Genomic DNA, 13,207 nt, shown 5'->3' with positions numbered 1-13,207 from the left:
CATGGCTTCAAACTTCCTTCTAGTCAAACTGACCACAAACACATCCTTAGGAATGTAGTTTTCATATTAGAGTCTTACAAACTTAGTTTTCATATTAGAGTTTTAATTGGTGCATATGATAAATACTGCTTGAGATCTTTGAGGTGTGTTACTTCTTACCACAAAAGAAAACAGGCATATAGTATCATACCAGTGTGAGGACAAAATAAGAACTAAATACCACAGATTAGCTCTCTCTGTACATAAATAGAGTTAGAAAACTAAAAATAATGCTAATACTTGTAACTATTAAGTAATCTCTATAAATATATGCACATATTAACACATTTTCACAGACAGACACAGATGTGTTACATAATATATAGAATGCATCTCTATATATTATATACACAAGCACTCACTCAAAAAGTTACAGTAAACATACAGGCAGGCACAATAAAACAATATTTTTGTAGAAAATATACTTAGTGCACGTCCTCATTGCTGAACACTTTGTTTCAGCTTCTGTATGTACTTTGAAAATTCTAAATGCAGAGCAGGCTTAGTTAATAAGATTTACTTCTATGATATTTGATATTGCACAGTTAAAAGGAAGATTCCCAAATGTAAAACCCTAATGACATGCATGTCAAATGTATATTACATACACTTTCAAATGCAGAAACAATAGTTAAAGGTTTTGTTGTTTTGCTTTTGGCATAATTTTACTTATTAAAGGTAGTTTATTTCTGAAATCAAAATTACCTAGCTTTTTGGATCATTATGAAAACATGAAGAGGTCTGTAATTCCCCCTATCTTCCAAAATTTTAGAAATTAGTTCACACAAGCTAATCAAACCACTTTCTGTATTTTGTAAAAATATTCTTAGTATTTCTACTTTATAGGCCAACCTGCAGGGTTAATCATGCCAGAGTATGATGTTCACCCATAGAGATAGTCACTAAAAATAATTAGTTAAACTTCCAAACACTAGAAAATAAATAAAAGCCATTAAAATACAAACTTTTTTTTTTTTTTTCCCTCATTTGTAATGTTCTGCAGTGGAGAGATTCACTACAGTGCCTTTTTCATTACTCAAGTGTCAAACTGCTGTAAACAATTCCTTGGCAGAGCAACTAGGGCAAAGAAAAAAATAAAAGAGGAGGGTGGGGAAACTAAAAAATAACAGAGGTGACGGATGGATGAGGACAGAGGCATCATTTCTTGCTTCTAAGCTTTGAAGTCATTAGCATGGAGGATCTGAGCAGTAGTTCTCATGGACAAGCGTGCTGGCAGTCCATTCGAAAGGAACACGGTTTCAGCTAGTCTATACAGAACATACCTGCAGTTCAGATGAGCAATGGGTATGTGATGTTTTAGTTGTGGGAGAGTTGTTGCAGTATTATTGCTTAAAAATGAGAAAAAAAAAAAAAAAGCTGACTATGTTAGCTGATGACTGAGAAAATCTAAGAAAAGCATGAGGAACAACTTGCTTCCATGTTGAGGAACTTTAGGGTTGGAAAGAGTAAAGAAAAATATGACAGAGGCACAGCTTGAAATTTTAAGTACTTATACCAAGTAATTTTGAGAGAGTATCCATTCTGCTGTACAAACAGTTCACACCTGTGAGCCAGATTGCATGTGCTGAGCTGAGTTTACTTCATGCTGATTTAACTCACCACTGGAGGGGCTGAGCTGAGAAACATGAAAGTGGAAACAGTACAAGAAAGTGTACATGTGCAGTCACACCACCTGCAATTTATGGAAGCTGGGAACGAACACTGAGTAATCTGATATGAGAATGGTTATGTTTAATGTGTCACTTATTTTTAGTGACTATTTGGAGCATTAACATTACCATGAATAATAAAGAAAAGCTTACAAACACAGGCAGATGTATCAAAAATGTAAAGGATGTGCACGTTACTATTTAATGGCATTAGCATGAATAAGCTCATAAAACACCAAATATATTCTGTGTGTATGTATATCTAATACACATGTTCATCTTTAGGCAAAAAATACAAATGCATATGATGTATACTATGTGGAGGATGTCATTGAAACCTCAGTAAAGCTTGGCCAAAAGTTTGGTCAAGCTTGGTTTCAGAAGCTCCGACACATTACAACCTGGAATGTCGAGACTGCAGTTGCAGTGTGACAGAAGGCAGCAAGAAACTCTATTGAGTCTCTACCCAATTAAGTCCTTCTGCCCAAAGGGGAAGAAGCCTATAAGCTGCATGTGGCTTTGGCATGTAATAGTAACGTGTTAATGCTCAGCTAAACCTGAAGTGGCTAGACTAGCATCAACCACGAAGGTGGCACTTCTCAGCAAGCTGTGAGTCATCATAGCTCTCTTTGATGTCTTCAAAGAAGAGAAGCTCAGGTTGCCATACGGGTTTTCTGTTACAGTTCTGAAGTAATTTTCACTCATTGTAAAGTGCTGCTGTCCTTCTGCTACAACCTCTGTATTGCCCCAATCCATGTGACGATTCTGCTGCCAAGTAAAATGTCATGATACCATAATTCAAAGTGTTGAATCTATATTGGAGTTAGGTCCAACAATCCTCTGGTGGAATGTGGAAGTGTGCATACTGTTAGATCTCCTAGGGATGTTAAATAACAATGTGACTCACAAGGAGAATCAATGGAGAAATTGTACAGAGTATCAGTCTATGTTTATATTAACTGTTAGAACTATCTAAAGATTGACACTCTCTGGTTTCTTTTGGTGGCATGTCCTAAACACACCCAGTCTTGTGGGCACATATTTAAGTGTTTCAGCTGTGTATTTCAGATGCTTACTGCTATGACAGAAACTCCAGCTGCTGTGCTGTTCGGTTTAGGGCCTGTGTTGAAATGCTTCTTTATCTTCCCAGCTACTGATAGCTGATGCTCATTCTCTGGAAGGCCATCATCCTGCAGAGAAACAAAACAAAACAAAACTTCAGAGAGAAAAGGCAAAAAAAGGGCTTTGTCAAGTGATTCTGATAGCACCTGTCAATATAGAGAAGTTAAAAAAAAGTTTGTAATGAAATTTGGGTCAGTCATTGTCTTGGTATTTATAGGACGAACATCGAATTACGTAATGAATGAGCATCTCTCTTCTTCTTTACACAACATTTTTCACTCAAACTTTAGGTAATGTTAATTAAATAATTGTTATATATTTTATTATTATTTCTACCAGGTCTTAACAACCACTGCCTGGTTATTTTTAGGTGCATTAATGTTTCAAAGCATGATAAGCTTGGACCAGTTTATTCTTCTGTTTATTCCTCAAATGCATTTAAAGATAATGAGCTCAAACATAGAAAGAAGCCAAGAGATTACAGAAACCCAAAGCTTCTGGTTTGGTAGGATGCAGAAAAGATTTCCAAATGCTGTGTGAAACACCAAGTTCAGGGTTGCTGTATTTTGACTAAATTCTATCTTTTGATACAAGAAGAAATGAAGATTTTCTATAGCAATGTGAGTAGAAGGCTTTAAATTTTGAGGGAGCTTGACACAAGCATGCACTGGGTATTCGTCAAAATCTAACCTGAGGCAAGGCTCTTTATACCTTGTGCCTGTGGCCTCCCCAAGCCAGTCATAGCATAGGTATTTATGGGAATTACTCTATATTATTAAAGTTTTGAACTCCTTCTGGTGCTACCTGATGTTTACCAGTCATAAAGGCAACAAGATCAGGGATTGTGGGGTTGGGCGAGTGCTCCAGCTACAGCTCAGTGAGCCCCAAGGAGAGGAAATCCAGGCAAGGTGGGAGCTGAGACATGCCCCAACCCAGGCCTGCTACATGGGTGAACACAGGCCTTCACAAACTTCATGATATATCACTATAGACATTCTCAGGTCAGTTTGGGGCATCTGGTACGCAGAGGTATGCACTGCCTTGGCAGGACAGCAGAGGCAGCCTGGAGTCAGCTGTGGGTGGCCTTTTCTGCCTTGCCAAAAACCACGTGTTCTCAGCTTGAGCGAACCTGAGGTAAAAGTACACGGCTACACGGCCAAGTACAGGCAGACACATGTTCTCCTGTCGTGTGCACCCAGCCAGCCAGCTGTGCGAGGGCTCCGGCCCAGAAGCTGTGCAGCTTCTGGAGGTGCCCCATCCTGACTGATACCCCCTGCTCCTGGCAGCAGGAGTGTCTATCTGCACCTAGGCACGCAGCCAGCCTCCATGCAGAAGCCGAACCCCAGCAAAAAGAATGGAGTTTGCAGTTTTGCACAAGTCAACAGGTTGAATTCAAGACCAAAACAAGACAGGAGCTTCTTAGTAATTGCAAACAAGGCCCTTGTGCCTGATTCAGTGGGCAAGATGGAACCAGCAGGAGGGTCAATGTAAAAAGCCACCGCTTGTGAGACTTCCCTGCTAGCAGAATAAGCAGGATTTCAGACAACAACATGCAGAATATACAGAATATGCAAGATATCAGGTGCCTGGTCATCCAGGGGCCTGATATGCATCCATCTATTACTGCTTCGTATGCGTAGTTATCAATAGTTGAGAAAGGTCTTGAACGTCCACTTAAGCGAAATTCTAGCAGAAAACATGGAAACGAGATAAGATCAGTATATAGAGAGATTTCAGACTAAGATCAGAATATAGAGAGATTTCAGACATTTTTTCTTCTGGCTTTACAGCAACTCTGAGTGCACATAAAGAGTTACACAGTTGTTGCAGTAAATCATGATCCCTCTGAGCATATGGGAACTTTAGGGAGGTTGGTTTGGGTTTGTTATTTATTTAGTTTGGGGAGTTTGTGTTTAGAGATCCCTCACTCACCCCTTAACAAAACGTCTCAGCTGGCAAAATATGGTCAAGTGCACACAGCTGCAGAACACAAAACTAAACAATGCGACCCAGTAGCTGATTATTGTCTAGCGCTGGGGAGTCTTGGCTCGGTGGTGTATGACCCCTAAAAATAAGCTGCTTTCCGCTGACATTGCCTTTCCCAGAAGAAAGTCTATAAAGTGAGCTCTTCTTCACTGAAGGGAAAAAGAAATCATGCTCTTGGCTTTCTTGACAATGAAAGCCTGCCAAAGTTTCATGTTGTCTTGTCAAAAGGCTAAATTACAGAGAAGACAATAGTTACCAAGACTGTGGTAATATTTTACTGGTGAAGCACCACACCCTCTGTTCCAGTGGCAATCTGCCAGAGACGTGTACTTGGGGCTCCAGCATTCAGATGAACCATTTCTCAGCTCACTTTAGGATGTAGCATAGGTATGTATGGATATCTCTCTATCATTATTATATTTTCAAATACTATTGGTGCTACCTGATGTTTACTATATTTTTATTCCAAAGTGCTTTGTAAACAAGCTAATATATATTTTTGCTGGTTCCTGGAATCACTTCAACCAACAATAAAATAGATAGATATTAAGGGCGAGAGATGACAGCTGTTTAACAAGTTTAAAAAAAACCAAAAAAACAAAAAAAGAACACCATCACGCCGCATTCAGCAGAATAAGCAGGGTAAGTTGTAGACTTGGAAAACGGGCTAAATATTCCTGACAAGAATTTCATCAGGTTGCTGTGATGGGAAGGATGCCAGCCCTCAAAGAGGTTAGAATTGTTTTCCCCCTATGTTAACCTCTAGGAATATGAACTACTTCTTGCAGTGGATTATGGCCACAGAATTTCATCTTAGCTGTAGCAGTCTGGACAAGATCTTTTAAAGATGACTTGTGATTTTTGGTGCTCTGTTCTGGGAACTTCAAAGGGTTATGATTTTCTGAGAATGCTGACTGCTGATGCCCTGAAAGAAGCGCTCTCCTGAGCATGTTTCACAAGCTGGGAAGACAAAATTCTTCGACAATTTCAAATGCCTGGGATCTTCCAATATTATTATTTTTTCATCAGGATCCACAAAATCCCTTTCATATTCTATTTGCAAGAATTAATCTAAATAAATAAATAAATGCAGCAGAGGATCTTGGCATCATTTGAGTAATTAACAAATACTGTTTTCATATCTGCAGTGTTCTATATGGCAGGAGACATTGCCACTCAAAGAAAAACGGAGTGTTAAGAAGACTGAACAAAGTTCAGGATTCCTAGACTCCTGCTGCCCTGAAGCACTCAGATTCACTTCACAAGCCAGTCACAAGAGTTTTACTCCCCAGGTCTGAATGCATCAGATGAAGAGGTCATTATATAAATACCAGCAGAAAATTAGAGCAAATAAAAGTGCCGGAAAACCTTTTTGACTGTTTCCTTTAGGGATTACAGGGAGATTTTTCTCTGGGTAGTGTCCTAGGGTGTGACCAAAAGTACAGCAGCTGCTGAATAAGGAATGTCATTTTAAATTAAGTTTCTTGCAAATGTTAAGTTTATTACTATTTACTGCTTGGTTATTCATTTCTTTTACACACAAATCTCCAAGGCAGACATGGTTAAGGATATATATAAAGGCTACAGTTTCCCTAATTCTTTTTAAGCTAGTGTGCCATCTTCCTCCACCAGCAACAGCACACCACATTTTATATTGATTATTTTAACAGAGAAGGATTTACAAAATGCAATCCATCCCTTTCAGCATTCACTGCTCAATTATGTACCAAAAAAAAAAACAAAACTTAGTATTCAGATAACAGAGTAGACTTGTCCTGTAACTTGCCACTAGTATACTGCAGGTTATATAATGTTACCAACGTTTAAAATGCCAGACCTCAAGCTTCCAGCCTTTCTTATAATTCTTTGGGTTTGCACAGAATTTTAGCAGGTAAAAGAAGGAACTGGGGTCCCAATAGGGGAAGTATAAACTGATGGATTTGTTTCCAGGTCTAAGTGTACTGCATGTGAGAGACAAATCCAAATAAACTAAATGGAGGGGGCAAAGGACTGCTGCTGAATTGCATTTAGAATTCGAGATCTCCATCTGTGGCAGTGGCAAGTAGCCAACATCTTTTCAGGTTTTGTTTTTTGAATTGAAAACAGATGGGATATTATTGACATAGGAACTGCTTTACTGGTCTGACTCTGACCATAACAAGTTTTGCAGTTTCCAAGAGGATTCCAGCTATTTTTATAGCAAAAACTGAAACTGAAATGAGGGTTGGCTCCTATTGAAACTGTCAAAGTACATTCCAGGAATCTCAGCAATTTACCAAGTAATCACATAGTAAGCAGCTATAAACTGGAATGGTTATTTACAATCTACAAAATGGTTTTATACAGTGTAAGCAGTTAGAATACTTCTATCAAAGGTTTGATCAAAGAGAGAAAATGTTTCTTAAAATTGTCAAAGAAAACACATGCCTGCTTTTCAATCCAGCTGCCCTATCCAGTGTTATAGCTTCGAGTTTACCATTATATGAATAGGTCCAAAACTGAAATACAAAAAGGAAAAATAAAGCCCAGAATTTGATGCCATGGAGAGCTATTTAAGCAGGTTAGCTGGGAAAGTGGAGTGTTAGATGAAAACTCTGGGTGCCATTTGTCTTCTGCAAAGGAGAATACTTTACGAAAGTTGCAGAAAATTGCCCAGGACACACAGATCTCAGAACATTTTGTAAACAGGGACAAGCATATTAATTCTTTGTTCTGAAATTGGGAATGTGGTACAGGGAGGCTGTACTCACAACTGGTCAAGCTGGGAATGAGAGGTCGGATGTGACACCAGTCTGTCATTCTGCCTCTGCACACAAGGAGCCTTTCCTTGCCAGGTTATCTGTCATGTGCGGCTCAGACCCACTCGAGGGAAGTTTCCTTTTTCATACTTAAGCACCTGTTTCATCTCAGCCATGTTCTTATTTCTCCTGAAGTGAACTAGGAATTTAGTGCAATCTAGTTAATTTTGTGGCTAACAGTAAGCATTTCCATGTGTGAATCCCTGAAATAGGAGCGACCTTTGGAATGCGCTCAAGCACTTTCCTGAACTGGTCCCAGCGCTAGCCCTTCTTCTTCCAGAAAAAATATCTGCAGGATACATATGAGAATCCGAAAGAGGTTTTGATCTGCGTTACAAACTATCATTAGCATATTGCTGAAGAGAAAACACTGACTCGTCTCAGTTCCTAAGAGCAGCAATTGGACAGAAAAGAAGAAATTACAGAACTCTCATGGAGTATTTGCTTCAGTTATTGATGGACAGAGCTGCTACAGGTTCTGATTGCAAAAAGTTATAATCAGCATAAAACTACAAGAAGTGCAGCAGAGCTGGACCAAAGCTGAATTAAACTTAGTACCCAGTTTCCAACAGTGCATCAAAGTCACAGTTCATGAGATAGTATGTTTAGGGAATGAAGGCAAGAAGAAATTGAACTTTCCTTGGTATATCGTCCAGCTTCTGCTAACCAAGTACTTAAGAACTTTGTGATCCAAAAGTTTTATCCAGACCACAGTATTTAACAGGCGCCAATGGGATCACCCTCCAAAAATGTATCAAGCTCCCTTTTGAATCTATTTATACTTGGCCTCCACAGCACCTGCTGGCAAAGGGATCCATATTGTACAGAATATTCATTGCACAGAAACCCAGCAATTTGCAAGGGTGCTTCAGTAACCAGAGAATTGGCTACTGGAGCTCTGCAGTGCTGAAAGACTTCAGACAGCTACTCCTTTCCCTGTTCCCCTTTGCAGGAAGTATTAGCAAGAGCAGGGAGCGCCCCGCCACCTTGCCTGCATACCACAGCCTCAAATTGCTGCACCTCTTCTTAATGCATCTTGCTAAAAGACCTTCCTAAGACGCACTGTGGAGTAACTGAAGCAAAATTAAATAAATAAATAAAAAGTGTCTGAGGGGAACAGACAGCTCCAATGTATTTTTTCACGAAGAAGAAGATTAGCAGCCACATGCTTATGTTGCATAAACAAGTGGTGTTTCAATAGCCTCAGCAGAAGTATGCAGACTGACACAGCAGGTGACCTGGCCTCTCCACTGCTTCTTACCAGTCTCCTCCATCTCCTCCTCACCAACATGCCAGAAATCCCCACCCTCTCTTCCCCATGGAGATAAAGAGACACTTCAGTTACCAAAAGTCATTATAAATTGTGACAGAACACTTTGTCCAAGGACAGTACCTGGCACCAAGGAAAATTATTATTTCAGCTGCTTGAATGTCATCTTAAAAATGAAAAGATTTTCATCACACACTGTCCTGGATCCTTGTACTCTCTGTACACAGCAAAACTGCTCTGCATGGTAATACCATTTACAGTAAAAATAATTTAAAAATATGGTTTGGGCAGTAAGGTAGCCTCCAGGACTAAAGCATATACTTTGTAAACACTTCAGTGATCATCACTATTCCAGGCAATGTCAAGGTCACTTCCAAAGAAGAAAAGATTAGCTTTTGAGGTTATTGTATCTTTGAATTTTTCGAGCAGTGTTCCAGTGAGAAAAATTGTTTGGATACAGCAGCTCAGGGAATCTGTTAACTGAGGGACAAAATAGCATTCTAGTGAGGATTGCACATTCCAACTGGTAACAAGGAAAATGAAATACTATTTATTTCTCCTTTGATTTTTTTTTCTCTGCTGATTGCAGTTGTATTTTTTTTCTCAATCTTCCTTTCTGAAATTGAATCTGGACTTCCTCCAGTTTTTCTTTTTGCCATTCAAATATTTTAAGAAATATTAAATATGAAATAATTGACAAATACTAAGTAGTGTCCTTGTCTCAATATTAATCAGAGACAAATCTCTTTATTCTCTGACAGATGTATCCATATGCTACCTCACTGATTACCACTTCTATGGCAAATGTCCAGTCGCTTAGAGATAAGCCAAGATGCATAAATAGCTATTTCATGGTAACTCAGATTAAATGGATATGGCTGCACATAAATATATGTATATTTCAATGTCAGCAGTTAAGTATGATGCTAAAGGTTTCCCCGTTTCATGCTGGATCAAGTAGGCTTAACACCACAGACTGTATTTCAATAGCTTTTAATCATGACTGTCGGATTTTTGAATCCATCTGATTTTAGGAGAGCAAAATGCGCCATTGAACTCACAAGCTGATTTTTAGAGGTATAAATTTGTCAAGTGTGGTTGAGATATGTTGAAAACTTGGCACAAACTATTTCAGAGAAAATGAAACTGAGCATGCATAAAATAGTAAATACTCCAATGTATGCACAATATACTAAAACAGCATGTAACCCAGCTTATTTCCAGTTAAATCTGTGGCATTTTTTAGAACATGATGGCTCCACAAGGGCATAGAAAGGATGTGACAGAGAAGAGCTCAAAGATGCCAAATTAGAAGCAGCATCTACAAGCCTGAAAATACTTACATTAACCCATGGATGTTCAAGAACTTGCAAGGCTGAGAACCGCAGATCTACATCTACTTGAAGCATCATTGTGATAAGTTCCTGAGAAATGGAATATTGGGTCAAACTTAAATGTTTTGAAGAACAAATCAAAAGATTTAATTTACTAAAGTGCTTTTCAGCTGATTACAGAAGAGGGCTCAAAGACAAAATGAACTACCAGCTGCAGAAATATATTAAGATTATTAAAAAAAAGAGAACAACTACGAACTGATCTTCAAGCTGAACTTTTATATCATTATCTAACAGTACCTTGAAAAGCTAGAAGACAGTTCTGAGTTACAGTTCTGTTGCCACTGCTTAAGAGAAAAGCACTTAAGACATTATGTACGAAACAGATGATCACATGAAATTAGGTTAGCTTCCCATTAAGAAAAAGCCAGATTCTCTGTAAGGAAAAAGTCAGCAGATCTAGAATTTTACTTTAAGCTCTTGTTCAAATGACATTGAAGATATTTAATAAACCACTTCTAAGCATATTTTTTTCATGCTTTGATTTCCTATGCAATTACCTTGTTTTCAACTATCATGTAAATAAACACGTATCTAATTCCATCAGTGAGTGGAATGCACAGAAAATAGGATTGCAGTGTGATGGCAAATAGAGGGATATCACCAAAGACCAAAGTTAATAATTATTACTGACAAGGAGAAGAAGCTAAATGAGCAGTCTAATGCTTCAAAACAAAATTTGGAAGAAGGGGTTTTACAGGAAAGGACCTGCAGAGTTCTCATTACTGATGGTCCTGGAAATGGTCCTGGGCAACCTGCTCTAGGTGGCTCTGCTTGAGCAGAGGGGTTGGACCAGATGACCTCGAACAGTCCCATCCAACCTAAACCATTCAGTGATTCTGAGATCAGATATGCAATAAAGCCTGCTACAAAATAATGACATGAATTAGAGGACTTCCAACTCTAAGACTGTATCTTATTTGTTGACCTCATTAGTTAACAAACTAAAACACCAGTCCTAATCACCATCTGCATATCTGCAAAAGCAGGATGTTAACAGCACCAAAGAAGGGAGACTCAGAACTTAGAACACTACTCTCATTACTCACATCCACTTCCAAATTTAGTAAATATTTTGTGATTAAACACACACTGAAAGAAATAGGAAGACAGTTTTGTCTGGATTTGCCTTACAGACTGTAGAAGTAAACTGGCAGAACTCTTACATATCAGGGAAATAAAACACTTAACTACACGTTAACCAAATGAATAGTCTATGTGTTTGGTTTTTTGACATACACATACATACTATCTGTCTCTCTCTCTATATATGTGTATGACTACAGTGAATGTCAGATCCCTAGGAAGTCTGTGAGGGAAGCTGTTGTTTCAGCACACTAGTAAGAGTTAAAAAACTTGATCTACTCTGCAATTATAAGTAACTCCATTGGGATCTGTATCTGAAAAGTGCTGTATCTGCTTTAGCACATCCCAACCTCTAACTCTTCCCTGTCATATGCCAAGAGGCTACAACCCATGAACTGGTGGACAAAAGAGGTCTGTATTTCATACCACACTGACACCAATGAGGAGTTACAGGCAATGCTAGGCCTGGTTCTTTGACAGAAAGAAACAACAGATGTATCATCTAATGAGATTAATAAGGGAAAACAGCTTCCCTGTAACATTATTATATCATATTCAAAGGCTCCAGGTTGGAACCTAGTCCCCACTGCAAACACATAAAAAGCATGGTCCCAGGGAGCTTTCAAGCTAAGAAGGGTAGATCAAGCAAAGATACTGAACATTTTTCTCGGTCAGTAAAGGCTGCTGGGTGTCTCTGTTGTATGAGACATCATATAGGGATGGGATCCATTTCAGAACTGCCTGGAATCTAACAGACAGTGATCGAACAACAGTTTACTTGATAACCCATGGGAACTCACAGGTGCAGCAGGGATGTATGAGACATGTCAAATACAGATCTGTGAAAGGATAACAGCCATTATGTCAGGCACTGGGAATATTACTGGAGAAGTGTCATCAACTATATAAACTCACCTTTGCAGAGTCAGAAACATTGTCCCAATATGGAGATGGAAAATCCACCTGTCCCATCAAAATCTGATCAAAAAGCACTTCCTGGTCATCTCCACTTCTGTAAAGTAAAAACCAACCAACCAAAAAAAAAAAAAAAAGACAACAAAACCCACAGAGACATTATTTCCTGAGCTGGCTTTAAAAAGCTTCTTGAAATTGCTTTTAATTGGAGTATGCATTTGGAAACTGTTTATTCTCCTCAAGCATGCAACCACAGGTGTGAATGCTGGGATCGTAACACAAAGTGCATTTGGTATCTTCTTTCTGAGGTAACCTGCTTGCCTTTAGGACTGTCAAACACTCTGCAGTTGCTTTGAGTGGGAGAAAAGATCTGACATACCCTTATTAAGCGGCTTACATTTTATTTACTTTTTACCAACCACAGAATATGTTGTATTTGGTCCACGAAAGAAGATGTTTATTTTACTGTGTATTTTAAACATCAGGCAAGGCACCCAGAACCCATAATGGAGGATCTTGTTTTGTAATGCAATGAAGTTTAAACTAAAATAAACAAACACGAGACAGAGACTTTACAGTAAAATCACAGACGTTTACGGGATTTGTGTAAATTACTATACAAACCATGGGAAAAAACAAACCCTACAAGCAGAGAACTTTTTCCAGTTGTGCTTAATGCAAAAGCAGCACAAGAACCAATTAACAAAACAAGGATGGTTGAATAGACCAGTCCATACCCACGGAACGGAGGAAAACCACAGAGCAGGATGTAAGTAATCACGCCCGCTGCCCAGATGTCCACCTTCAAGCCATATCTAGAAGTGTGAGAGATATGATTAGAGAAAACTGATTTCTAGGAACTACAGTACAGGAACAGGGGAAACATCTTCAGAATTATTAAAAACTTATGTATTCTAATTTGAACTT

The 13,207-nt window shown here is 38.7% G+C and overlaps 1 protein-coding gene across 7 annotated transcripts in view; it reads right to left on the bottom strand.

Annotated features, from left to right (window-relative positions):
* Nucleotides 1-13,207, bottom strand: part of DCLK1 (doublecortin like kinase 1) — a 242,527-nt gene that overhangs the window by 17,418 nt on the left and 211,902 nt on the right. For all 7 annotated transcript variants that reach the window (XM_013192575.3, XM_013192574.3, XM_048081175.2 and 4 more), the window contains 4 exons: nt 13,018-13,095; nt 12,281-12,377; nt 10,229-10,309; nt 2,786-2,899 (listed from right to left, as the gene is read on the bottom strand). In XM_013192575.3, coding sequence (XP_013048029.2) covers nt 2,786-2,899; nt 10,229-10,309; nt 12,281-12,377; nt 13,018-13,095 — 370 coding nt within the window. The remainder of the gene's footprint in view (nt 1-2,785; nt 2,900-10,228; nt 10,310-12,280; nt 12,378-13,017; nt 13,096-13,207) is intronic.

Source organism: Anser cygnoides, chromosome 1 (assembly GCF_040182565.1).
Source record: "Anser cygnoides isolate HZ-2024a breed goose chromosome 1, Taihu_goose_T2T_genome, whole genome shotgun sequence".
NCBI lineage: Eukaryota > Metazoa > Chordata > Aves > Anseriformes > Anatidae > Anser > Anser cygnoides.
This window is presented reverse-complemented; position numbering and strand designations above follow the sequence as displayed.